General features: G+C 39.4%; 1 protein-coding gene across 1 annotated transcript in view; it reads left to right on the forward strand.

Annotated features, from left to right (window-relative positions):
* The window catches only part of RGS6 (regulator of G protein signaling 6), an 848,561-nt gene extending 829,068 nt beyond the window's left edge, over positions 1-19,493 (forward strand). Inside the window, exon 17 of the mRNA XM_053697770.1 lies at positions 18,173-19,493. Coding sequence (XP_053553745.1) covers positions 18,173-18,223 — 51 coding nt within the window. The 3' untranslated portion in view covers positions 18,224-19,493. The remainder of the gene's footprint in view (positions 1-18,172) is intronic.
* The last annotated feature ends 5,847 nt before the right edge of the window (positions 19,494-25,340 follow it).

The following is a 25,340-nucleotide window of genomic DNA, read 5'->3' on the forward strand; positions in this document are numbered from 1 at the left end:
TATTGAATTGTATAAGCCGTAAAGTCATCAGAAGAAGAAAGTGTATGCTATTGAACATTGTGCTCTATGAATATGCTGGCCCACTAGAAGGTATCATGATCTACTAAGAACAATATTTTGTTTGGGACCAGTATGGTAGAAATCCAACTTGAATTTGGAAACGTGTAAATACATCTTTAGTTTCTTGAAATCCAATATATGTCAATATGTGAATATTAACCTAATTTCTTCAGGATGCTAGAAAGGTTTGAGTAAAATCCTATTCATTAAATGAATCACTTATGATTACTTTGAGGGCTTTGAGTTCATGGATACCCTAAAACAAAGGCTATCACTTTAAGTCTTTTGGAAATATTGAGAAGAAAAACATCTGTTTTACAAAGGTGACATTGAAAAGCTTCTCTTGTAACCGTTGTACAACAAAGTACTTCACATAGCTATTAGATAACGCTTGTAGCCAAATTCCTTGGAAATAGGGCAGGTTAAACCTTACATTGTATTGGTCTTACAAATCTTACAATGAAAAATTGTGTTAGATTATGTCTACTGATAAATGAGGTTGACTTCAGTTAGAGGGGCCGATTTATCAAGGGCCGAATGGCCCCTGATGATCTACAGCAGTTATGAAGCAGCTGTCTTAAGACCGCAGTTTCTTAACTGGTCCATTGCCCCTGAGGCTGCGAACATCAATCCGCCCGATAGGTTTGATTGACACCCCTTGCTAGTGGCCATTGTTTAAACTGAGTGTGAACTTGCCTGTGTTGTTATTTCCTGTTATGAGCTGTATGATACTACAGTATTGTTCCTTCCTCACACAGCTCACTTTGTATTTATCCTGCACTCCCTAAACAGCGTATTACATGTATAGAGCCACCTACTCAGCCAACAGGTATCACTGGCTGTAATAATACTACTAGCTGTGCAGAGTTTACTGCACAAAGCAATGAAGGAAACTGTTTTATGTTTACATTAGCAGAAATAAAGTGTAGGGCCCAAAACAATTACCCAGAAGTTTACTCCCTGCCCTGATAGATGTACTCTGTGGTTTATTACAAATCCTGCACAGCCTGGGTTACCTTGGCAACAAACTAGTCTATGCAGTGAGGGCAGCTAGAAACTACATTACTTTCCCTGACAAGTTGTCTTAGCAGCCTAAACTAACCTTCCCTGACAAGTTGTCTTAGCAGCCTAAACTAACCTTCCCTGACAAGTTGTCTTAGCAGCCTAAACTAACCTTCCCTGACAAGTTGCCTTAGCAGCCTAAACTAACCTTCCCTGACAGGTTGTCTTAGCAGCCTAGTCTAACCTTCCCTGACAAGTTGTCTTAGCAGCCTAAACTAACCTTCCCTGACAAGTTGTCTTAGCAGCCTAAACTAACCTTCCCTGACAAGTTGTCTTAGCAGCCTAAACTAAACTTCCCTGACAAGTTGTCTTAGCAGCCTAGTCTAACCTTCCCTGACAAGTTGTCTTAGCAGCCTAAACTAACCTTCCCTGACAAGTTGTCTTAGCAGCCTAAACTAACCTTCCCTGACAAGTTGTCTTAGCAGCCTAAACTAACCTTCCCTGACAAGTTGTCTTAGCAGCCTAAACTAACCTTCCCTGACAAGTTGTTGCATAATTTCTGCTAAAGTAAAACAGAAAACTGTTGCCTTCTATAGTGCACATAGTATACTGTGAACAGTTAGTACTGCCAAAGCAAGTTGTTCTTGGTAACTGAGTAGTTGGCTCTGTATATGTAATACAGCTGCTTAGGAAATAGAATAAAAGTGAGCTGTATGAGGAAGGAACAATACTATAGTATCATACAAACGGGAAATGGCAACGCAGGCAAGTTCACACTCAGGGCTCCATGTATTAACCCCTTAACGACCAGCGCCTGTACGAAGCTGGTCATTATGCCAGTCCTGGGCTTCTCACTGCCACGATATCGCTAAAAATAGTGAGATTGTGCTGTTTCTGCATGCTCCACAAGTGGGGCACTGCAGAAATAGATTTGCAGAGTCACCGATGCATCGGACAGCGGTGGTGCCGATCATTGGTGGGTGGGTGGGTTGGCTAAGGAGGGAGGCGAGTGGGTGGCCCATGGCTGGAAGAAGTGGAAGGAGGGCAGGAGTGGAAGGAGGGCGGGAGCGGGATGGGACTGCTTCGCCAAGCTACAGGGGATGTAAAAAATGAAGGGAAGGAGGGGCAATGAGGGGGATCCTATGTGGGATCCATTGAGGGAAAGGGATCTTGAAGGGAGAGGGGAGTAGGGTATTAAGGGGGGGCAGCTACGCTACAGAAAAATGGGTATTTTAATTTTATTTTGCCTAATTTGCAGAAAACTGGGTACTGACAGACAGCTGCCAGTACCTAAGATGGTGGCAAATAGGTAGAGGCTGGAGGGTTAGAGAGCTGTTTGGGGGGGGGGGGGTCAGGGAGGTTGGGAGGTAAGGGGGGATACTGCCCTACAGAAAATATATAATTTAAAAAAAACTTTTATTTTTATACTGGTAGACTTTCTGCCAGTACTTAAGATGGCAGTGACAATTGTGAGGTTGGGGAGGGAAGATAGTTGTTTGAGAGGGGCCAGGGAGGGATCAGGGGGTGGGTTGTGTCAGGTTGGAGGATGATATCTACACTAAAGCTAAAATTAACCCTACAAGCTACCTAATTAGCCCCTTCACTGCTGGGCATAATACAAGTGTGGTGCGCAGCAGCATTTAGCGGCCTTCTAATTACCAAAAAGTAATGCCAAAGCCATATATGTCTGCTATTTCTGAACAAAGGGGATACCACAGAAGCATTTACAACCATCTGTGCCATGATTGCACAAGCTAATTTCAGTGAGAAACCTAAAATTGTGAAAAAGTTAACATTTTTTTTTATTATTTGATCGCATTTGGCAGTGAAATGGTGGCATGAAATATACCAAAATGGGACTACATCAATTCTTTGGGTTGTCTACTAAAAATATATATATATATTTTTACTAGGTAAATATAAAAAAGGCTCTATTTCAGATTAAATGTAGTGATGGCAAAGATGCTAAAAATGCTCTGGTCTTTTGGGGAAGTTTTTGTCTGAAATGCCCGGTCCTTAAGCGGCTAAAAGGCGAGTGGACAAGCTTCTCAACTAGAGAAGTTGTTAGATCCCCTTCGTTGCATATGGGCAGCGGATGAACAGGATCTAGCGTGTAAAGCCCACCTCTTCTCTCATGTGACCAATCGCATGAGAGAAGGGTCTGTCAATCACCAGAAGCAAATTAGTGTAAGAAGCAGCAGTTTGATGACATGACATTGTCGGAAGCCGGCGCGCATGTGCAATCCTGTCCCGCAAGGGCTCTGAAGCAGCTTACACTGCTTTGTACATGAAGCCCTCAGTTTTAACAAGTTTAGCTGCAAAAATGTAATAAATATATATTGCAAAATACTGTTTAAGTTATTCTTTTTTCCAAGTATTGTACTCTGTATTCTGACTAAAGTCTCCTAATAAAGCTACAAAATAGTTTTCTCCTTAATCAAAGACAACTGATCATGGTGATGGGAGAGGTATAGAAAAAGTATTTGAATTCAACCATCGATCTAATACATGAAACAGCAAACCTGTTATCCTCATTGCCCTAGTGTGTGTTAGTTTCTATCCTAAACATTGAATAAATCTAGAAACAAAGACATCTATTTAGATAGAGGATATCATTGAATATTTTTTTTTCCAATTTACTTCTATTTTCAAATTTACAATGTTCTCACAGAATACCTATGTAGGGCATGTGCACGTGTATGGAGGACTATGGGGACGATTTATCAAACCCTTCACAAGAGAACCTGCAGTCCCGTATTTAACAAGCAGCAGTCATCAGACCACTGCATCCCTAACCTTTCGGCACCTCTTAGGTGGCGAATTTCAATCTCCCCGGTCTCGTCCGATTGAGATTGACAGCTCCTGCCCGCATGTGATTGGCTGTGCACTGCAGGGGGTGGCATTGCACAAGGGCGCAAAATTGCGTTCTTGTACAATGCTGAATTCCGGCAGCGGAATTCAGCCCGCCAGAGGCGAGCTACTGCAGACAGGGGCTTGCATGTGCCCCAGTGTCCGCCACAGCTTAATAAATCGACCCCTATGTGTCAACAGTTTTGCAAAAATGCTTTTGAGCACTAGATGGCAGCATTGATACCACAATCTATAAAATAAAAGCATTTTTGCAAAACTGTTGACATATAGAGCTCCAGAGTCCAGACACGTGCACGTTCCTAAGGCTACCTAAATGCATTTCAACACCAACAAAGTAGATTAGGGGTGCTTTTATTTTTGGGGGGATTTTTATAGGGGTATTAGTTTAAGTTTAATTTTTTTTATTTTGGATACCTTTGTTTATTTTTTCTGTAATTTTTTTATTTTTTATTTTGTCTAATTTTATCTTTGGGGTTTGTAGTTTGTAGTTTTTTTTTAAAGACTGCCCTCTTGGCATGCTCATCGCCTAGTATATATATATATATATATATGCTAAAATTATATTTAAAGGGATATAAAACCCAAGCATTCTCTTTTGTGATTCAGACAGAGCATACCATTTTTTCCCCCAGTTTACTTCTATTATGTGTTCTTTGTTGAAGAGATACCTCGGTAGGTATCTGGAGTAGTATATGGCAGGAAATAGTGCTGCCATCAATTGCTCTTACAAATGGATATCATTCTTGTGAAACTGCTGCCATATACTACTCCTGAAATAGGCCGACTCCTAAGCATACGCCCCTGCTATTCAATAAAAGATACCAAGAAAAGGAAGAAAAATTGATAATAGACATAAAATAGAAAGTTGTTTAAAATGAAATGCTTATTTCTAGAGTCTTTATCCATAAGGTTTGAACACTCCTGCATCTTGTGAGACCCACTTGCTTACCTTTCAGCTACCTTTGTGGGGTGCCCAAAACAATTCTTGCACCATGTTTCTCTGTTTATTAGGTCTACCACTGGATCAGAGACTTCTCCAATATTTAATAACTGATCCCCAGTGTTAATGTGTAAAATCATTTTATTGCCTACAATTACTTGTTAAATATTCAATTGTACTTTGTGCCTACATCCAAAAGCAGCAATTTAAAATCAGACAGTAACAACATAAGGTTCCATTTACTGTGTTAGCAGCTTTAGAGCCCCAGCAGCATTTCAGTCTTACTCAGAGCAAATGCTAGTTAAGTAGCAACAGACTTCACCTATCTGCGACACTTTAGGTGGCAGATTGAAATCCTCCCGATTGGATTGGGATGATTGACAGCCCCCTCTTGTGTATGATTGGTCGCGCGCAAGCAGGGGGCGGCATTGCATAGTCAGCGGGTTGTGCAATGTTAAATGCAGGCAGTGTATTGCTGCCCACTCGCCAGGGGGCTGGATGGATAAGGTTCATGACAGCGCCAAATGTTAAATGGAGCCCATAATGTCAGCTGGGGGGGTAAAATAACAATTGATATACAATGGTGAAACACATTTTTTTCATTGAAATTAATAGTTGTTGCTGTTAGTAACCATCTGCCATTATGCTGCTAATGCTATTTTGGGGGCAAAGATTTTGATCACACGCAACCTATAATCTATAGTTACAGGTTTACTCTTATTTGCAAACTTTATACTAAAAATGGAAGCTTTATTGGGATCTACCCCAAAGTTGTAAAAAGGGGGAAAGGAGGCACAATCATTCATGTCAAGAGAAAAGTAAATAACATAGGGTACAGTTGGAGAGGGAGGCGAGAACGAGAAAGGATTTCTTTAAGATAGGTATAACTAATGCATATAGTGATATGCTTTAGACCACTGGTTTTCAAGCCTGTCCTCAAGTCTCCCCAAAGGCCAAATTATTATTTTGGATGAGAGCAGGTAAAATAACCATGTTTAGTAATAAGATGATTACTACACCAGTGCTCTAGTTCAGATATCCTCAGAATGTGGTCTGTTAGGGAGGCCTGAGAACAGGTTTAAAAAACAGTGCTTTAGAGTAATTGGGAAAGTAAAGAGTAATATGACAAATAAAATCAAGGGGACAATAATACGCTGGGAAGATGATAAATGAGCAAACGTCATATTGTTTAACAGGCAGAAAAAGCATAGAAATATAAAATTTGACGGTAGATAAGTACCAAAAAGGTCCATCAAGTCTACCCATATTATATGTTACTTATTTCTTAGGTTAGCCTTACGTGTCTCCAAGGCATTTTAAAATTATTTTACAGTCCTTGGGGTAGATTTATGAACTGTCGAGCCGACATGATTCTCTACAGCGAATCATGCCTCTCAACATTGCTAAATGCGGACAGCATACACTGTCGGTATTTAACTTTGCACAAGCATTTCTGGTGAAATGCTTGTGCAATGCCGGCCCCTGCTAACTGCCGCTAGCAGGGGCTGTCAATAATTCTGATTGAATCGGATCGGGATGATTTCCCAGGTTATGACCGCTGCTTTCTAACTTCCCTTTCAGGTTAGCCTGAAACTATGGGACTTGGAAGCAGCATCCGCTGCTTCCTAAATAGAGCCGCCTGGTGTTTATCACCTCTATAGGAAGTTTATTTCATGAATCCATCACCCTTTCTATAAAAAAAACTGCTTTCTCACATTTCGTCTGAATCTGCTGCCCTCTAACTGAAGGCTGTGATCTCCTGTTTTGGTATTTCTTTTTTGTGGGGAGTAGAACAGATATTAAAATGTCTTTCATAAGATATGTTGAGTCCACAACGTCATCAATTACTGTTGAGAATATCACTCCTGGCCAGCAGGAGGAGGCAAAGAGCACCACAGTAAAGCTGTTCAGTATCACTTCCCTTCCCGCAAACTTCCAGTCATTCTCTTTGCCTTTGGTGCATGGAGGAGGTGACGTTTTGTGTCTGAAGAAAATTGGATTTCTTTACTTCAAGCAAGATTTTAACTAGTTGAAATCCAGAGTAGGTTTACTCTGATCTTTCCTTTTCAAGTCTGGGTCTAGCCATACTCTACTTTAGTCTCTTCAGTAGGGCAGTGGTGACTTTAAAGCAGTTAGGAACTTGTAAGGTGGCCCTTGCTGCATTTTCCTAACATGTTTGCTGCCCATGGTACAGAAAACCAGAGTAGGTTTACTCTGTTCTTTTTTTTTCTCTACAGGTCTCTGTGAGGAGTATGTGTCTTCTCATACCATGTATGCTGTTCTCCTGCTGGACGGCTAGATGCAGGTAAGTGCCTTGTTTTGTCTTCTGGGATAGGAGGCTGGCACCGTAAGGGTTAAAGTGATGGTAAACTCTCCCCTTTATAAAATAAGATCTGCAATGTAAGCGCTATTTTAGATGAAGTTTAATTCATTAGCTGTAATGAAGATGCAGTATAACTTAGTTATTAATATAGATATGAAATTCAAATACTGCATGCTCCTCCGCCCACTTCAAAAGTAAACTTTTCTGTGAGCTAACAGATTGAATTTTTGTCCAATCAGCGCTCTCCCCATATGGCACTTTTGTTGTAGCTATAGCATTGATTGGAGAGTAATTCAATCAATTAAGTTAACAGGAAAATTGACTTTTGAAGTGGGTGGTGTAACGTGGGGTATTTGAATTTCATATCTATATTAATAACTAAGCTATCGCGCATCTTCATTGCACATGATGAATAAAACCCCATCTAAAATAGCGCTTACATTCCAGATCTGATTTTTAAAAGGGGAGAGTTTACCATCACTTTAAGCTGGAAATTGCTACCCAAAATTTCTGCACTTATTTAAGGGTATAGAATCCTGGGTTCAGGATTACCTATGGCAGGGGCAGGCACTTTTACTATGTGACATTGAGACTGGGGTTCATACTTTTATTGTTAATTCAAGTATATCCCTTATTTCTTATCCTGGGTTCAAAGCAGGCTATTGTTATTCTCAATCGGGGTTACGGTGTCAGAGATCGGCAGAGAGCTCTGCCGTGTTGACGTGAATCTTCTGCATTCTATAATATTATATAGCATTGCCATAATCAGTTTTTAATATGAAGCATAGAAGTAGAAAACTCTTAAGTGTTTAGACTTGAAGTGGTTTAAAGTGACAGTTAATCACATAGTTCACTATTGAATTAAAGGGAATTTGTTTTACCATTCAGACATGGTAGTTCTGTGTTTGATTTGGTAGTTTAGCGATCGATAGGAGATCTGCTGTGCTTCCTACACAATTCCTTTGATCAATTTCTACACTTCAGTTTAGGATGAGGTGAAGTATTTTGACTGTTTATTTAGCTTTGGGCTGGACATAACGTATGACATTTTTATGTCGTACATATTTTAATGTTTAAATAATAAATAAAAAAATTAAAAAAGTTAATGCAGACACTGAACCCTATGTCTTTCAGGTTTATGCTGGTCAGACAATGTCACAGCTTTCTCCTTGATCGTCCCAATCCTCAATGGCGTTACATGCAGTGCCCTGCGGTTCCTAACAATCTCCTGGTGGAGTTAATTTGCCTGCAGAAATTGCTGCTAAAGTATCTTCAGCGGTATCTGTGGCATTATCTGCTTTTCCTCTGTTAAGAGAAGACGCAAAAGGAACATAAGAGATTCAGATAGTAAGGTTTCTGTCCAATCTGTGGCTACTCAGACTGTCTTTTCTCTTAAGTCTGATGAGGAAAACATGTTGGTATCCTCTGAGGGTAAAATCTCATATTCTGACAGTATAGTTCCTTCATCTTATGCTGAGGTAGTATACTTCAGATTTTAGCTTGAGCACCTTCATTTAGTGTTAAAGGAGGAGGTTTTGGCTACTTTGGAGTAACTTCGATACGTCTGTCATTGTCAATCCTAATGAATCTAGTAAACTTTATATATATATATATGTGTATATATATATATATATATATATATATATATATATATATATATATATATATATATATATATATATATATATATATATATATATACTAGGATTCTTCTGTGGAAGTTTTTCCTGTTCCAGACCGTGCTAGGAAATTTTTCACAGGCATGGGAGAAGTCAGGGGCTATTTTTTCCTTGTCTCCTTTCTTTTAAAAGATGTTCCTGTCGCTGTCTCTATTGAATATCAGGGCGCATGGTGCCTAATATAGAAGGAGCTTTTCTACTCTGGCTAAGAGAATTTCGATCCCTATAGGGGATAGCTGCTCCTTTAAGGATCAATGGACAAGCTTGAAGCTTGTCTTGCAGTTTGTATGGCCACTGGGTCAAGTGCGGCATTCTTTGGGTGTGATGACTTGTCTGATTCTATTTTGGTGGTGTCTCCTTTGGAGGAGATATCCAGCCTCCAAGAAACAGTTAAAAGACCTTTATTTTCTTTTTACAGGGTCCATAAAGTAAATCAACAACGTTTCAAACCATACACTGGTTCTTAGTCATGTCTCATGACTAAGAACCAGTGTGTGGTTTGAAACATTGTTGATTTACTTTATGGACCCTGTAAAAAGAAAATAAAGGTATTTTAACTGTTTCTTGGAGGCTGGATATCTATTTATTGGAACATTACATTGGGACTTGGCTGGTCCTTTTCCGTGCCCTAGGACATGATACAAAGGTGCTGCACTGCTGTCTTCCATAATAATATTAGAAATCCTTTGGAGGAGATCCAGGACAGAATTACGGCTCTTAAGCTAACCAGTTCTTTCCTTCTGTTGCTTCCATGCAAGTCATTTGTGAGAGCCAAGATTTCTGGCTTTGTTTTATTAGCCCGCAGGGCATTGTGGCTTCTTTCTTGGTTGGATTTTCTTCTAAGTCCAAGCTTCTGGCGTTGCCTTACTAGGGTAACACCTTGTTTGGTCTTGTCTGTCAGAAATGTTTCTGACTTTTAGGGTAGAAGGGTCTTTTCTACAGAAGAATAGATCTAAAGGACACCAGAGTAAGAAACCTGCAGCTGACTCTAAGGCAGCATGAAGGGCTTTCCCCCGATATGGGATTGGGGGTTGCATTTTTATTTTCTTCTACCTTGGATACAAAATGTCCCAGTTAGGCTGTGCACTTAGTATTTCAGAGTTTCTAAAACCTTCCTCCCTGAGGCAGGTTCAACCTCTCATATTTATTTGGAGGCCAGATTAAGGAGAGGCATTTTTGATTTGCGTTTGGGTCCTATTCTAGACCTTAAATGTCTCGACCACTTTCAGTTTGGGTTTTTTCCCTTTTGCCTTACTATGGCTCCCTGAATTTTTTACTCTGGGAGGTGCTCAGGTTTTGGAGAATTACAGTGGCGCCCTTCCTGGATGACATATGGGTTCAGGCTCCATCTTTTTAACAAACTCTCATTTGGAGATCTTGTTGTCCTTTCCACGTTTCAACGGATGGAAAGTGAATCTGGAAATGAGTTCCCTTGTTCCAGCTACAGTGGTAGTTTTTCTTAGGGACCATGATAGTTTCCCTATCTATGATAATATTCTTGACAGTTGTCAGAAAATCTAGATTTTTCCTCTGGCCTCTCTCTGACTTTAATGTTCGGCCATTAGTGACTCAACGTATGGAGGTATTTGGTCTGATGGTGGTCTCCATGGACATTTTTCTTTGCTCAATTCCATTGGAGCTTTCTGCAGTTCTTGCATGTTCAGACAATGGAACGGAGTCCATTTGGATCTCTCTCAGAGGATAGATCAAGATCAGTTGACAAGAGTCTCTCTGCTGTGGTAGCTTTCTCAGGATTATCAGGACACTTGTTTCCGGAGACCTTCTTGGGTGATTGTGATCACGAACACCAGCCTGCGGGGCTGGGGAGCAGTCTGGAACTCTTTATAGGCGCAAGATCTCTATACTCAAGAGGAGTCTTCTCTCCCCATCAACATCTTGGAGTGGAGAGCTATTTGCAATGCTCTGAGGGCCTGAGGGCTTGTCCTCAGTTTTTTCTTAGCTGGTTTATCAGATTCCAGTCGGACATTATCACCTCAGTGATTCTGGGAGGAACTCTAGATTCCTTAGCTATAAGGTGGTGACTTGGCTTTGTCAGTGGGCGGTAGCTCACAATGGATGTCTATCTACCGTCCACATTCTAGGAGGAAGAAGTCTTACTGAGTAGACAGTATGTTCATTACAGGGAGTGGGTTCTCCATCTGGAAGTGTTCTCCAGGTTAACCCTAAAATGAGGGGGACTGGAATGAATCTGTTGGCATTTCAGCAGAACGCCAAGTTTTCAAGGTACGTTTCAAGGTCAAGAAATCCGCAGGCCATCCTGATAGTTTTTTAGTCTGGCATACTTGTTTCCTCTGTTTGTTCTCTTTCCACAAGTCTTTGCTTGTATCAAACAAGGGAGAGAATCGGTAATTCTAATAGCTCCTGTGTGACTTCACAGGAACTGGTTTACAGACCTAGTGTAGATGTCTTCTACCTTGGAGTTTGCCTCTGAGGAAGGACCTTCTAACGGGGTCTGTTCCTTCACCCAGATCTTGTCTCTCTAAAGCTGATTGCTTGGAGATTGGACGCTAAGTTCTATCTAAGTGTGGTTTTCTGGTGGGAATCCAAGGACTTCTCTTGGCGTCAGTTCAGGATTCCTAGGATTTTGTCCTTTATCCAGGAAGGTCTGGAGAAGGAATTGTTTCTCTAATGTCTGACGGATGTGCCAGGTGTTTTATCTTTTTGTCAGGCACTAGTCAGAATCAATTGCATACAAAGAGAGAAGCGCTCTACCAGGAACGAACAACAGCTCAGTGGCTTGTTCTATGGCGATTTACCACCCGGAAGCAGCCTCTTTTAGACCAGTGTGCTTTTCACAGAAGAAAACTTTCCTGAAGTATATCAGTCTAATCCTGCCAAGTAAGGTCAGTCCAGCCCCGAAATACCAGGCAATTCTCCTCTGAACAAGGAACATGACAACCCCAGACGATCGTTTCGGCCTCCTATGGGCCTCGTCAGTGAGGTGCAGCCACATTCCTCTAAGCACACTGGGCAAGGAGTCCACGTCTGGTTTCCCCCATCACCCATAGGGAGACTTCCCCAGGGTCATAATAATTTGCATACAAAGAGAGAAGCGCTCTACCAGGAACGAACAACAGCTCAGTGGCTTGTTCTATGGCGATTTACCACCCGGAAGCAGCCTCTTTTAGACCAGTGTGCTTTTCACAGAAGAAAACTTTCCTGAAGTATATCAGTCTGATCCTGCCAAGTAAGGTCAGTCCAGCCCCGAAATACCAGGCAATTCTCCTCTGAACAAGGAACATGACAACCCCAGACGATCGTTTCGGCCTCCTATGGGCCTCGTCAGTGAGGTGCAGCCACATTCCTCTAAGCACACTTGGCAAGGAGTCCACGTCTGGTTTCCCCCATCACCCATAGGGAGACTTCCCCAGGGTCATAATAATTTGCATACAAAGAGAGAAGCGCTCTACCAGGAACGAACAACAGCTCAGTGGCTTGTTCTATGGCGATTTACCACCCGGAAGCAGCCTCTTTTAGACCAGTGTGCTTTTCACAGAAGAAAACTTTCCTGAAGTATATCAGTCTGATCCTGCCAAGTAAGGTCAGTCCAGCCCCGAAATACCAGGCAATTCTCCTCTGAACAAGGAACATGACAACCCCAGACGATCGTTTCGGCCTCCTATGGGCATCGTCAGTGAGGTGCAGCCACATTCCTCTAAGCACACTGGGCAAGGAGTCCACGTCTGGTTTCCCCCATCACCCATAGGGAGACTTCCCCAGGGTCATAATAATTTGCAAACAAAGAGAGAAGCGCTCTACCAGGAACGAACAACAGCTCAGTGGCTTGTTCTATGGCGATTTACCACCCGGAAGCAGCCTCTTTTAGACCAGTGTGCTTTTCACAGAAGAAAACTTTCCTGAAGTATATCAGTCTGATCCTGCCAAGTAAGGTCAGTCCAGCCCCGAAATACCAGGCAATTCTCCTCTGAACAAGGAACATGACAACCCCAGACGATCGTTTCGGCCTCCTATGGGCCTCGTCAGTGAGGTGCAGCCACATTACTCTAAGCACACTGGGCAAGGAGTCCACGTCTGGTTTCCCCCATCACCCATAGGGAGACTTCCCCAGGGTCATAATAATTTGCATACAAAGAGAGAAGCGCTCTACCAGGAACGAACAACAGCTCAGTGGCTTGTTCTATGGCGATTTACCACCCGGAAGCAGCCTCTTTTAGACCAGTGTGCTTTTCACAGAAGAAAACTTTCCTGAAGTATATCAGTCTAATCCTGCCAAGTAAGGTCAGTCCAGCCCCGAAATACCAGGCAATTCTCCTCTGAACAAGGAACATGACAACCCCAGACGATCGTTTCGGCCTCCTATGGGCCTCGTCAGTGAGGTGCAGCCACATTCCTCTAAGCACACTGGGCAAGGAGTCCACGTCTGGTTTCCCCCATCACCCATAGGGAGACTTCCCCAGGGTCATAATAATTTGCATACAAAGAGAGAAGCGCTCTACCAGGAACGAACAACAGCTCAGTGGCTTGTTCTATGGCGATTTACCACCCGGAAGCAGCCTCTTTTAGACCAGTGTGCTTTTCACAGAAGAAAACTTTCCTGAAGTATATCAGTCTGATCCTGCCAAGTAAGGTCAGTCCAGCCCCGAAATACCAGGCAATTCTCCTCTGAACAAGGAACATGACAACCCCAGACGATCGTTTCAGCCTCCTATGGGCCTCGTCAGTGAGGTGCAGCCACATTCCTCTAAGCACACTGGGCAAGGAGTCCACGTCTGGTTTCCCCCATCACCCATAGGGAGACTTCCCCAGGGTCATAATAATTTGCATACAAAGAGAGAAGCGCTCTACCAGGAACGAACAACAGCTCAGTGGCTTGTTCTATGGCGATTTACCACCCGGAAGCAGCCTCTTTTAGACCAGTGTGCTTTTCACAGAAGAAAACTTTCCTGAAGTATATCAGTCTGATCCTGCCAAGTAAGGTCAGTCCAGCCCCGAAATACCAGGCAATTCTCCTCTGAACAAGGAACATGACAACCCCAGACGATCGTTTCGGCCTCCTATGGGCCTCGTCAGTGAGGTGCAGCCACATTCCTCTAAGCACACTGGGCAAGGAGTCCACGTCTGGTTTCCCCCATCACCCATAGGGAGACTTCCCCAGGGTCATAATAATTTGCATACAAAGAGAGAAGCGCTCTACCAGGAACGAACAACAGCTCAGTGGCTTGTTCTATGGCGATTTACCACCCGGAAGCAGCCTCTTTTAGACCAGTGTGCTTTTCACAGAAGAAAACTTTCCTGAAGTATATCAGTCTGATCCTGCCAAGTAAGGTCAGTCCAGCCCCGAAATACCAGGCAATTCTCCTCTGAACAAGGAACATGACAACCCCAGACGATCGTTTCGGCCTCCTATGAGCCTCGTCAGTGAGGTGCAGCCACATTCCTCTAAGCACACTGGGCAAGGAGTCCACGTCTGGTTTCCCCCATCACCCATAGGGAGACTTCCCCAGGGTCATAATAATTTGCATACAAAGAGAGAAGCGCTCTACCAGGAACGAACAACAGCTCAGTGGCTTGTTCTATGGCGATTTACCACCCGGAAGCAGCCTCTTTTAGACCAGTGTGCTTTTCACAGAAGAAAACTTTCCTGAAGTATATCAGTCTGATCCTGCCAAGTAAGGTCAGTCCAGCCCTGAAATACCAGGCAATTCTCCTCTGAACAAGGAACATGACAACCCCAGACGATCGTTTCGGCCTCCTATGGGCCTCGTCAGTGAGGTGCAGCCACATTGCTCTAAGCACACTGGGCAAGGAGTCCACATCTGGTTTCCCCCATCACCCATAGGGAGACTTCCCCAGGGTCATAATAATTTGCATACAAAGAGAGAAGCGCTCTACCAGGAACGAACAACAGCTCAGTGGCTTGTTCTATGGCGATTTACCACCCGGAAGCAGCCTCTTTTAGACCAGTGTGCTTTTCACAGAAGAAAACTTTCCTGAAGTATATCAGTCTGATCCTGCCAAGTAAGGTCAGTCCAGCCCCGAAATACCAGGCAATTCTCCTCTGAACAAGGAACATGACAACCCCAGACAGAATCAAGCCTGTGTTTAAGTCTGTTGCTCCTCCTTGGAGCCTTAATCTTGTTCTAGCTTTTATTTTCTAACTCTGTTTGAGCCTTTGCATTCCATAAGTTTTTATCTTGAAAGGCTTGTTTCTTTTCTTTCTTCTCGCAGAGTTGTTTTGAACTCTCAGCTTTGCAATGTGATTACCCTATTTTATCTTTCATGTTGATAAGGTAGTTTTTTATTCAGGGTTGAGTTTTTTTCCTTAAGTTTGTTTCAGATAGGAAATTATTGTTCCTTCTATATAAGGTTCTGAATAGCTTACTAGGTAGCATACTAAACTATGAACCAGGAGACACAGGTTTATATACGGCACAGTAATCACACACATAACCTGATGTGGTTATTATTAAAGTCCTAATCCTGTTTTTCTTAAGGAACGTTTGTTGCACGATCTGGAGGTTGTGCATGCTCTGGGATTCTACCTACAGGCGTCTAGGATTTTCACCAGTTCTATGCCCTATTGGTGTGTTTCTCGGGAAACGTAGGGTCAGTAAGCTACAGATACTTCTCTTCTTTATGATTGAGAAGCATAATTGTTCTATTTTGGAGACTGCTGGTTAGCAGCCTCTTGAGAGAATTACAATTCATCCCACGAGGGATTTTCCTGTTTTTGAGCCTTCAACAATGAAGCTTCTGTGGATCAGATTGTGAGGTTGCAGCTTAGTCTTCTTTGCATACCTTTTTCAAAGTTTTTGAAAATTGATTTCTTTACCTCAGCTGAGGTTTCTTTTGGAAGTGAGGTTCTTCAAGCGGTGGTGCCTTCTGTTTAGGTCTACCTGTCTTGTTCCCCCCTAGTCATCTGTGTCTTCTAGCTTGGGTATTAGTTCCCAACAGTAATTGATGATGTTGTGGACTTATCAACATATCTTTTATCTTAGGAAATAAAATAAAATGTATGCTTACCTGATAAATGTATTTATTTCCGGATATGTTGAGTCCAAGACCCCACCCTTTAATTTAAGACAGTTATTTTTTACTAAACGTCAGGCACCTCTACACCTTTGTATTATTCCTTTTTCCATTTCCCTTCGGGCGAATGACTGGGGTTTATGGGAAGGGAAGTGATACTTAACAGCTTTGCTGTGGTGCTCTTTGCCTCCTCCTGCTGGCCAGGAGTGATATTCCCAACAGTAATTGATGACGTTGTGGACTAAACATATCTGGAAATAAATAAATTTATCAGGTAAGCATAAATTTTGTTTTTACTATAATAACTTAATCTGTGACTGCACTACAGACAATCTAGTAAATTACAAAAAAGTGCCCAGGAAAAGCAGCAGCCAAAACCAAAAAAAAATCCCCCAAAAATAATTAAACATAATGGGGCAGATTTTTCATGAAAGCGATAGTTTGTTCCACTGTGTAATATTAACGAACGCTAATGTGCGCTAGTATTACAAGTTCACAGCAATGCGAACATGACCTCGCATTTGCATTGCTGGGAAGCATTACGCTCATAAGAACGCACTTCCATAGACTCTTATATAAATGTATATACACATATTAGCACATAAATATATATATATATATATATATATATATATAAGCATATACATATATATATATATATATATATATATATATATATATACTGGTAACACACAGTTCCCATAGACCCCAAGTTAAAGGCACCAACTTTATCCCCAAAATACTGCCTAGTACTGTATTTTGAGACCATTTCGGGCTGATATATAAAATTAAAGGGACAGTATACACCAATTTTCATATAACTGCATGTAATAGACACTACTATAAAGAAGAATATGCAAAGATACTGATCTAAAAATCCAGTATATAATCTTTTAAAAACTTACTCAGAAGGTCCAACTTTAGCCCTGTGGATAAGGTTAGCTGGAACACCCAGTGAAAGGGGCTGGGAGCAGACACCCCCCCCTTTCCCGTCATATGAAGAGACAGATTAGACAAACAGAAGCCAGCAGGTCTCTGTAAAACGCATGTATACATCTGACACTTTAGGGCTTGGTTAGGAGTCTGAAAATCAGCACAATGTTAAAAATAAGAAAAACTATACATTGTACAAAAACACTCCCAGATGAGCTATATAAATGTATCAGCTACCAAACATTTATACAAAGAAAAATCTAGTGTACAATGTCCCTTAACCAGAGATCTGATCTCTGGTTAATTTTATAAGCGCTAATTGCTACCGCAAGCTTGCGGTAGCAAAATCAACAACTTGTAATGGCTAATTAATTTATTGTGCGCCCGCAAATGGGCAAATTTGCCAACCAAAGGGTCAATAACAATCTTAAACTTGTTTTTAGGATTAATCATTAATCTTTTAACTTTAAATGACCAATTAGGAAGCATCAACTTCTCTTTGGTGTGGTCATCATCCAGTATTGCGGGGCTAATTTCAATGTGTTTGGACCATGCATTAAACCATTGTTATATTCCGAAAATGTTTGGTTACTGGGTAATAAATCAGAAAGTGTTGTCCGGGGCTAAGTGAAAAAAAAGCCCCATAATTGTGTTATTTACTTTAAATTATGATCAGAAAAACAGGACTGGCCCATTTTTCACCGAAAAGATAATGAAAAAAATATTTTTGATAAACAATGAAAATGGCTGATTGTGATTGGGTTGGCATTGATTGATTGTGATCTCTGAATTAGCAAAATACATTAACGCAGATAAGTATTTTTAGCTACAACTAATAATGAAAACAGGACAGTTAGTATTTTTTGCAATGCTTCTGTTTAACTGAAAATCTGTAAAGCTCTGAAAATGTTAAATGAAATGTAAATTGATGATAATGTGGAAAAAAGCAAAACAAACATTGCACCAGTAGAAGATGACAGGGAGGAAATTTACATGTCAATTTTAATGACAAATTATTTCTGCCTTAATAATTTTAAAAAAATGATTGTGTGTATGTATCAGCAAGAGCGTGCGTGTATTAATGATAAATTGTTATTAATATTTTGTGGCAAAAAATCCAACGTTTTTAAAAAAAAAAGTTTACAATTTCCTATTGCATTTTATTTAAAATTGTTATATATTATGCTGTAGATAAATATCACATGTTTTGCTTAAAATTTCTGCAATCCTTTTATACAAGGTATTAATTGATTTTTTTCACAAAGTTATGTTTCGCACTATGTCTCGACAGGTCTGTGTTTTGTTACAAAGCAATAAATATTTGTGAACTTCCTTTTTTTTTCTGTCTGACAGGGCAAGTCTTTGACATCCAAGCGCCTCACTGGCCTCATGCAATCTTCCTGACAACCCAGTGCAGAAGAGCAGTAACTAGTCACCTATCACGATCCAAATGAGGACCAGTTTTAGGCAAGAACATGGGTCACTGTGAAAGCAAAAATAATGAACGAAACATGGGATCTGTTCAGCCCCCAGCAGATGTTCTTTTGTCCCTCGTTTACATCAACACTATCTGCTTGAGCAGCTTTATGATGGCCAGAAGCTGCCAAGAACTATTTTGTGTTTTTAATTTTATTTTTGGGATCACACACTGCGGTTATTTGAGGGTCAACAAAGGAGGTTGTTTTTAGACTAAATCAGCAATAACACAAGAAGACAAGACCAAGATCAATATGAAACTTATATATCTTATCTACTTGGCATTCAGCTGCAACTGATATTTCCACCACATGTAAATCACCTTTGCATCTTTTCAAGTTTAAAAGGTGAACCAGAAACTTCTACTCCTTAAAACATTAATGGGTTGGTTTCTCTTGTGACCTCTGCTGCAGACATTTCACTTTATTTTTGTGTGTCCCCATCAAAGAGACAACTGAAACATTTGTTCCATGTAGTCTATCCTTCCAAACGCATGATGCTGTTCCAAAGATAGCGTTACCAGTCAAGGTTAAACACAAAGTTGTTGGATGAGCCTATATAGCAACTCATGTTAATTTCTATTTTAAATATTTTTTTTTTATCTTCTTTTTTGTTTGCCTCTGCATGCATTTCAAGTAAAATCTGCACTGTTGTCCACTCAGTAAAATTCACTTTCTCTTCCAGTATAGCTCATCAATTGTGAATTCACATAAGCCAGAGGCTTGTAACATTTTTGGGAAATATCAGACTTTCAGATAAGACATACAGACTTTTATTTCACAAATAATCAACTGAAGTATATTCATTAGAAGAAGAAAAAAAAGGTAATAACTTTAGGTATACTCTAGTAGAAATGCAAGACCTTTCCCGAACTTAGCTGGACGTAACAGAACATATGTAGTATAAATATTAGACTCCATCTGGACTAGATTTTCTAACAACATGTCACCAGTTAGAATAAAATGTCATGACCCTACATGGGCACAGTCTCAATGTCATTATTAAATGCTGTTGGCTTTGTGGGTTTCTGTAGCATTTGGGGTTTCCTTCAAAAAGAAAAATTAAATTACAGTAGTAAAATTATTTGAAAGCAAACCGGGATCTAATGTATAAATTGTCTTCATATTTAATTTGCCTTGTTTCCAAAAAAAGTGAATATTCCTCTGTTTACTTGATGCATAAAACACTCAAGACTGTACTTAGTGGTGCATTTTGTTTTTGTGCTGCTTGCGAACCCTCCACCCCCCAACAATTCATATTGGTTTTTTGTCCGTCTCACAGCCAAGAAGGGTCACGCACCCCCACTAGGAAATCAGTGATCATTGATTTGTATTCAAATTACAACATTTAGAAAGCAGAGGTGGGGGGGGGGGCATCATGCCATATAATTACATCTTAAAATGTACTGCCTCTCGCCCCCCCCCCCATTCTGCTGCTATAGTCACATGTCTAAGTGGCCTTGGCCAAAATACGCCCCTAATTGTGCTTGTGTTTTATTATACACCTATTTCTTTTACATGAGTACAATGCAACATTTGGCAAATTGATTTCAAAGGGCATAATTCACCAAATTATTTTATCTTGACGTTAAGAAAATGTTTTAAAACATAATTTAATTAATAATATGACTATCATGTGCATATGAACAAAAGCAGTTGAGTGTTACAAATAATCTAATGATCATAATGATGATAATGTAATCCCTTTGCAAAGGTATCATTTGACTTTTTCAGCACCTGCTTTAGAGAAACTGAGATGTGGGTGTGACTGCCAAGTACATCACAATCCGCACGTGCATTCTATTAAGCTTTTATGTTTGGAGCGTATACACTGTAGAAACAAACTACCTAACTTGCTTGGTGAATCCTGTGATATTTTCATCAACACAACCACATCTTCATTTTTCAGATGAAGGTTCCATGATGCTGTTGCCAGGAGATTCAAAGTATTTTGGTGATATTGTCAATGATTTTGTAACTGCAAACACACTCTTATCAGTGCCAAATTTAAATATGCTTTATTATACTTTTTCTTTTATATATTTAGCCAATTGTATATACATAACTGAATTAAACATATCCATCGCATGTGATATGTTTACCCTGGTCTCTACATTAAAGGGACAGTCAGGTCAAAATTAAACTTTCATGATTCAGATAGGGCATGCACTTTTAAACAACTTTACAATTTACTTTTAGCATCAAATTTGCTTTGTTCTCTTGGTATTTTTGTGAAAAGCCAAACCTTAGTAGGCTCATTTGCTAATTTCTAAGCCCTTGAAGGCTGACTCTTATCTTAGTGCATTTTGACAGTTTTTCCACAGTTAGATAGTGCTAGTTCATATGTGTCACTGTCACATAGATAACTTTGTGCTCACTTCTGAGGAGTCAGCACTGATTGGCTAAAATGAAAGTCTGTCAAAAGAACTGAGATAAGGGGCAGTATGCAGAGGGTTAGATACAAGGTAATCACAATCACAGAGGTAAAAAATTTATTAATATTACAGTGTTGGTTGTGCAAAACTGGGGGATGGGTAATACAGGGATTATCTATCTTATTAAGCAATACACATTTTCAAGTAGACTGTCCCTTTAAGTGCTGACAGCGCATGTATGCATTTGATGCTTCATCCCAATGCACACACACATGAACCCACGCACGTACACACACACTCACATTGAATTTAAGTTTTGTTAAAGATTTTGAAAGTATTAGATCACACAATTGGTTCACAACATAGACTTGTCTGGGAGCATTAGTAAGGCAATAACAGGAATATGACAGGTGTCTGATTCCAACCTGAGATTGGCAAAAAAAACAATGTGTGTAAGATTCTAGACAATTTAATGAAGTCACAAAATCACTTCATTCATTCTCATCTTCCCAGTAGCATATCCTGCTCCCTGTAAAATATTATCAGACTCAGAATAATTTAAATCTCTTTTGTAATAACATGGAACACTTTTTTTTTTTTTTAAATCTAGCTATAATTTATTTAAAGCTGGTGCAGGAAAACCATATAAAATAAATTCTGGCCTCTCCCTCTCTGGTAGGATTTCTTCAGATGTCTCTTGTTTAAATAGCTTTTTTTGTAAACATTAAGTGCCAGATCATGAGTGGAGCGCTAACAAATATAGGCAAGTGAAAAGGGGTTTGTAGCGGGTGTCTGCACGGGTGCTTTTTTCGCTCGTATTACAAGTTGAAAGAAAACGTGATCGCTTGAGCGCAACTGAAGATAACACTTCCTCAGAGCTCTGGTTAACTGTTTTGCGAAACAAAACAGTGTCACAAAACACATCAAAAATACATTACAAAGTATAGCTATACTCATAATAACACTAATAAAAATGATTTAAAACAATTGCAGAAAAAAAAGTTAAAGGGCTCAAAGATATGAGGTCTCAGGTGTTACAAAAAAAGGCAGACAAAGGGCTTTATCATAGAGATAGAGATACATACATATACATTTCTAAATATGTATAAAGTATATATATATTTATATGTATATATATATATATATATATATATATATATATATATATATATATATATATATATATATGTTTAAATGTGTGTACATATGTATTTATATGTGTATATATGTATTTACAGACATATATACACATATAAACACATTAATACATGTCTACATATCTACACACACACACACATATACATAAGTGCATTAGAGCCATTTGAAGTTAAGTAAATGAAAACATGAAAAATCATATTTATGCAATATTCATATTTAGTAAAGTGTCATACTGTGTATTTACTGTAAATATTTCACATTCCAACGTTCTGCACATAGCTGAATATGTTCAATGTATTTATAAATAGATATTTCTATATATATCTGTATATATCTATAAAGGCAAATTAGGTATTTGTAAACAAATACCATCAGGTAAAACAAATAATCAGGAACACATCAAAGGGGAGAAAATATTCCCTACACTTTTCCAATAATCTTTTTTGCATGTAAACAGAATGCATAACAGAAATATCAGGGTTTAATGTCCCTTTATGTGTGGCATAAAAAATCTCCAAAAATAAGTTGTGTAACCCTGATCTTTTATATTGGCTTTGTTTTATAATTATCCATTCCTAATTGAATCATTTTACTTGATATAACAAAATGTAAATGCATATCACTCAGCTGCTTAATCCATTAATATGATATTCATATTATTCATGCCAGATAATTTTTCCATAACAATACTGATAAGCACCTCGGTAAAAACTAGTAGAATATGTAAACTGTTGGTGCTCGCTAAAAATTTAAGTTATATGTTTAAGACATAATAGTTTAAAATGATTAAAAAAAAACAAGCAAACACTTTCATCTATTATTATAAAACACTATATAATATCTAATCCCATACCAACCCACAGAGGGATGGAAATACCCAAGATCAACAGGAATCCCTTACACAACAATATTTAACTGTTTTGGGCATATAATTTTGAATCTCTATAATCCCAGTTTACATTAGATGAGATTTTTAGGGCCATCAAATATCTCCCTACTGAGAAAAGTCCTGGTCAGGATGGCTTAGTCACCAAATACTATAAAAGCACCCAATCTCTGGCACCGCACCTGTTAAATATGTTCAATCGACTCTCTGATTTTTCAGATCTACCTAAAACAATGGTAAAGGCACACATTACTGTGCTACCCAAACCTGGCAAGGCCATTAAAAAACCTGATATTTTTTGGCCCATATCATTGCTCAATACTGATTTCAAAATGTTGGCAAAAATGTTAGCCAATAATAAATTCCTGCCCAGATTACTATCAACCGACCAACCGACCAGCATGGGTTTATACCAGTCTAGAGGTAATACTCTCAAGGTGATCCAATTAATTAACTATGCACAAAATAATCCCATTAACATTGTTATCGACAGATGTAGAAAAGGCCTTTGACCGGGTCAATTGGTCCTTCATTCGATTCACAATAACCAAAATGAATTTTGGCCCCATGTTCATAAATATGATTTTTTTCATTATACTCTTCTCCAATGGCAGAGTCAGGGTGAATAGGATATTGTCAAATTCTTTTTTTTATTACAAATGGAACACAACAAGGATGTCTCCTGTCCCCTCTCTTGTTTGCTTTGACTATTAAAGTCCTGGCTTGCAAGATACAATCAAGTCAGAGAGTCAAAGGCATTAAAATAGGGAAAAAAGAACACAAAATTGATATGTATGTGGACGATGTACTGCTTAAATTAACAAATACTTCCACATCTTTACCAGCGGGACTAGATTAATTTGAGGAGTATAGCAAAGTATCTGATTCTTATCTTATCGAAATCAGAGCTTCTTAATATCTCAGAATTGCAAACCACTTTATCAAGGCTTCAAAAGACATGCCCCCTCAAAATAGTACAACATGAGCTAAAATACCTGGGGATCATTCTTAAACCTCAAATAAAAGATTTAATTGATTTTAATTACATGAAACGGAGGGATGAAATAAGGAAGAATGGAATGGAAGAATAAGTCAATTTCATGGCTAGGCCGAAAAAACATACCTACCCAGAGTCCTTTATATTCTGCAAACTATTTGTTTCCCTCATCCCAGTATATTTAACAGATTCAAAAGGTGATTGAAGACTACATCTGGCAAGGTATAAAGCCTAGAATTAAAAAAAATGCTATATCTTTCACAAGACAACAGAGGCCTGGGTGTTCCTAATCTTTATATATACAGGCTTGGGGCAAAGAATGTTATAAAATGTTTGAGTCGACAAATAAAAATTATGTTTTGGCTAGAATACAAGAAACCCATTACAACTTTTTGAGCAGATGGCACTTAACACCCTACAGGTTAAAAACAATCTTCCCATATTCCAGTGGGTACTGCTGGAGGGGATGTGGAGGGGAGAAAGCTCCACATTTGATTGTAGTGTCCAAAACTTCATTGTTTTTGGGAAAAGATTTTGCTGAGATGGGCAGAATACTCGGGATTACCATCCTCCCTTATATCTCTTACTATATCATAATCTACCAAAACTATCTGATAATGCCAAGAAATCCCTCCTTATGGTTATGTTGAATGGAGCTAAAAGGATAATCCCTAGAAATTGGAAAACACTAGTTACCCCGAGGGAAAAATTTTTTTTAGTAAAATATAATTTAGAATTCCACTTGACCCATTTCTAGTATGTTCTGACCTCTATATGTTGTTTGGCACTGTTTTTACACAACAATAAAATATATTAAACTAACTGTTAAATTGTAATTTCAGTATACATCCCCTGTTCTATGACTTGAAATCTTCTTCATCTTCAACCTTCAAACCATTTGATTTTTTTACATGTTCTGAGGAAAAATGGATCAATACGTCATGGACATTTAACAATATTTACCATATGGTTTGTACAACAATTAAAATATTTGATATTCTTTCCCTTATTATTTTATTATCTACTTTAATTTTGCAAATTACATGTTTTTTTTTCTGTAAACAGCTTTCGTTTAAAGGGGCGTAACTAGACCTCACTGGGCAAAGGCTGTGGTTGGGACCACCCATTTCAACAGTGCCCTTTCTGGCTGTTCGTAATCAGCAGAAACTGAGCCAGCAGTCACATGGTAGACATGATGTATGCCATTATAATAGAACTTTAAAAATCTAATCAGGATGCTAGTGTCAGGACTTGCAAGGGAGTGTGTACCTGGCATGTGAAAGCACCATCGCTTTATATTCCTCCTAAATTTAAGTGAAGTAAGAGCAGTGGGTGTTCCCTGCTGTCACTCAGCACTGCCAGCTTCAGCTCCCTCTACAGGTTATTTGTATAAAATCGTTAAACACACTGCTGCCACATACTGCTCATGACATGCCCACTCCCCTAAGCATACCTCAGTATGCCCTCATATAATGGGTCAAGGTTTCAACCAAGGAAACCAATAAAAATAGGTACATTTATTGAAATAACTAAACTGGAAAGTTTGTGTGCTTTATCTGAATTATGGAAGTTTAATTTTTCCTTTTTTCCACATCCATAAAATTGAATAATCACGGAAGAAAATAATTTA

Source organism: Bombina bombina, chromosome 1 (genome assembly GCF_027579735.1).
Source record: "Bombina bombina isolate aBomBom1 chromosome 1, aBomBom1.pri, whole genome shotgun sequence".
Classification (NCBI taxonomy): Eukaryota; Metazoa; Chordata; class Amphibia; order Anura; family Bombinatoridae; genus Bombina; species Bombina bombina.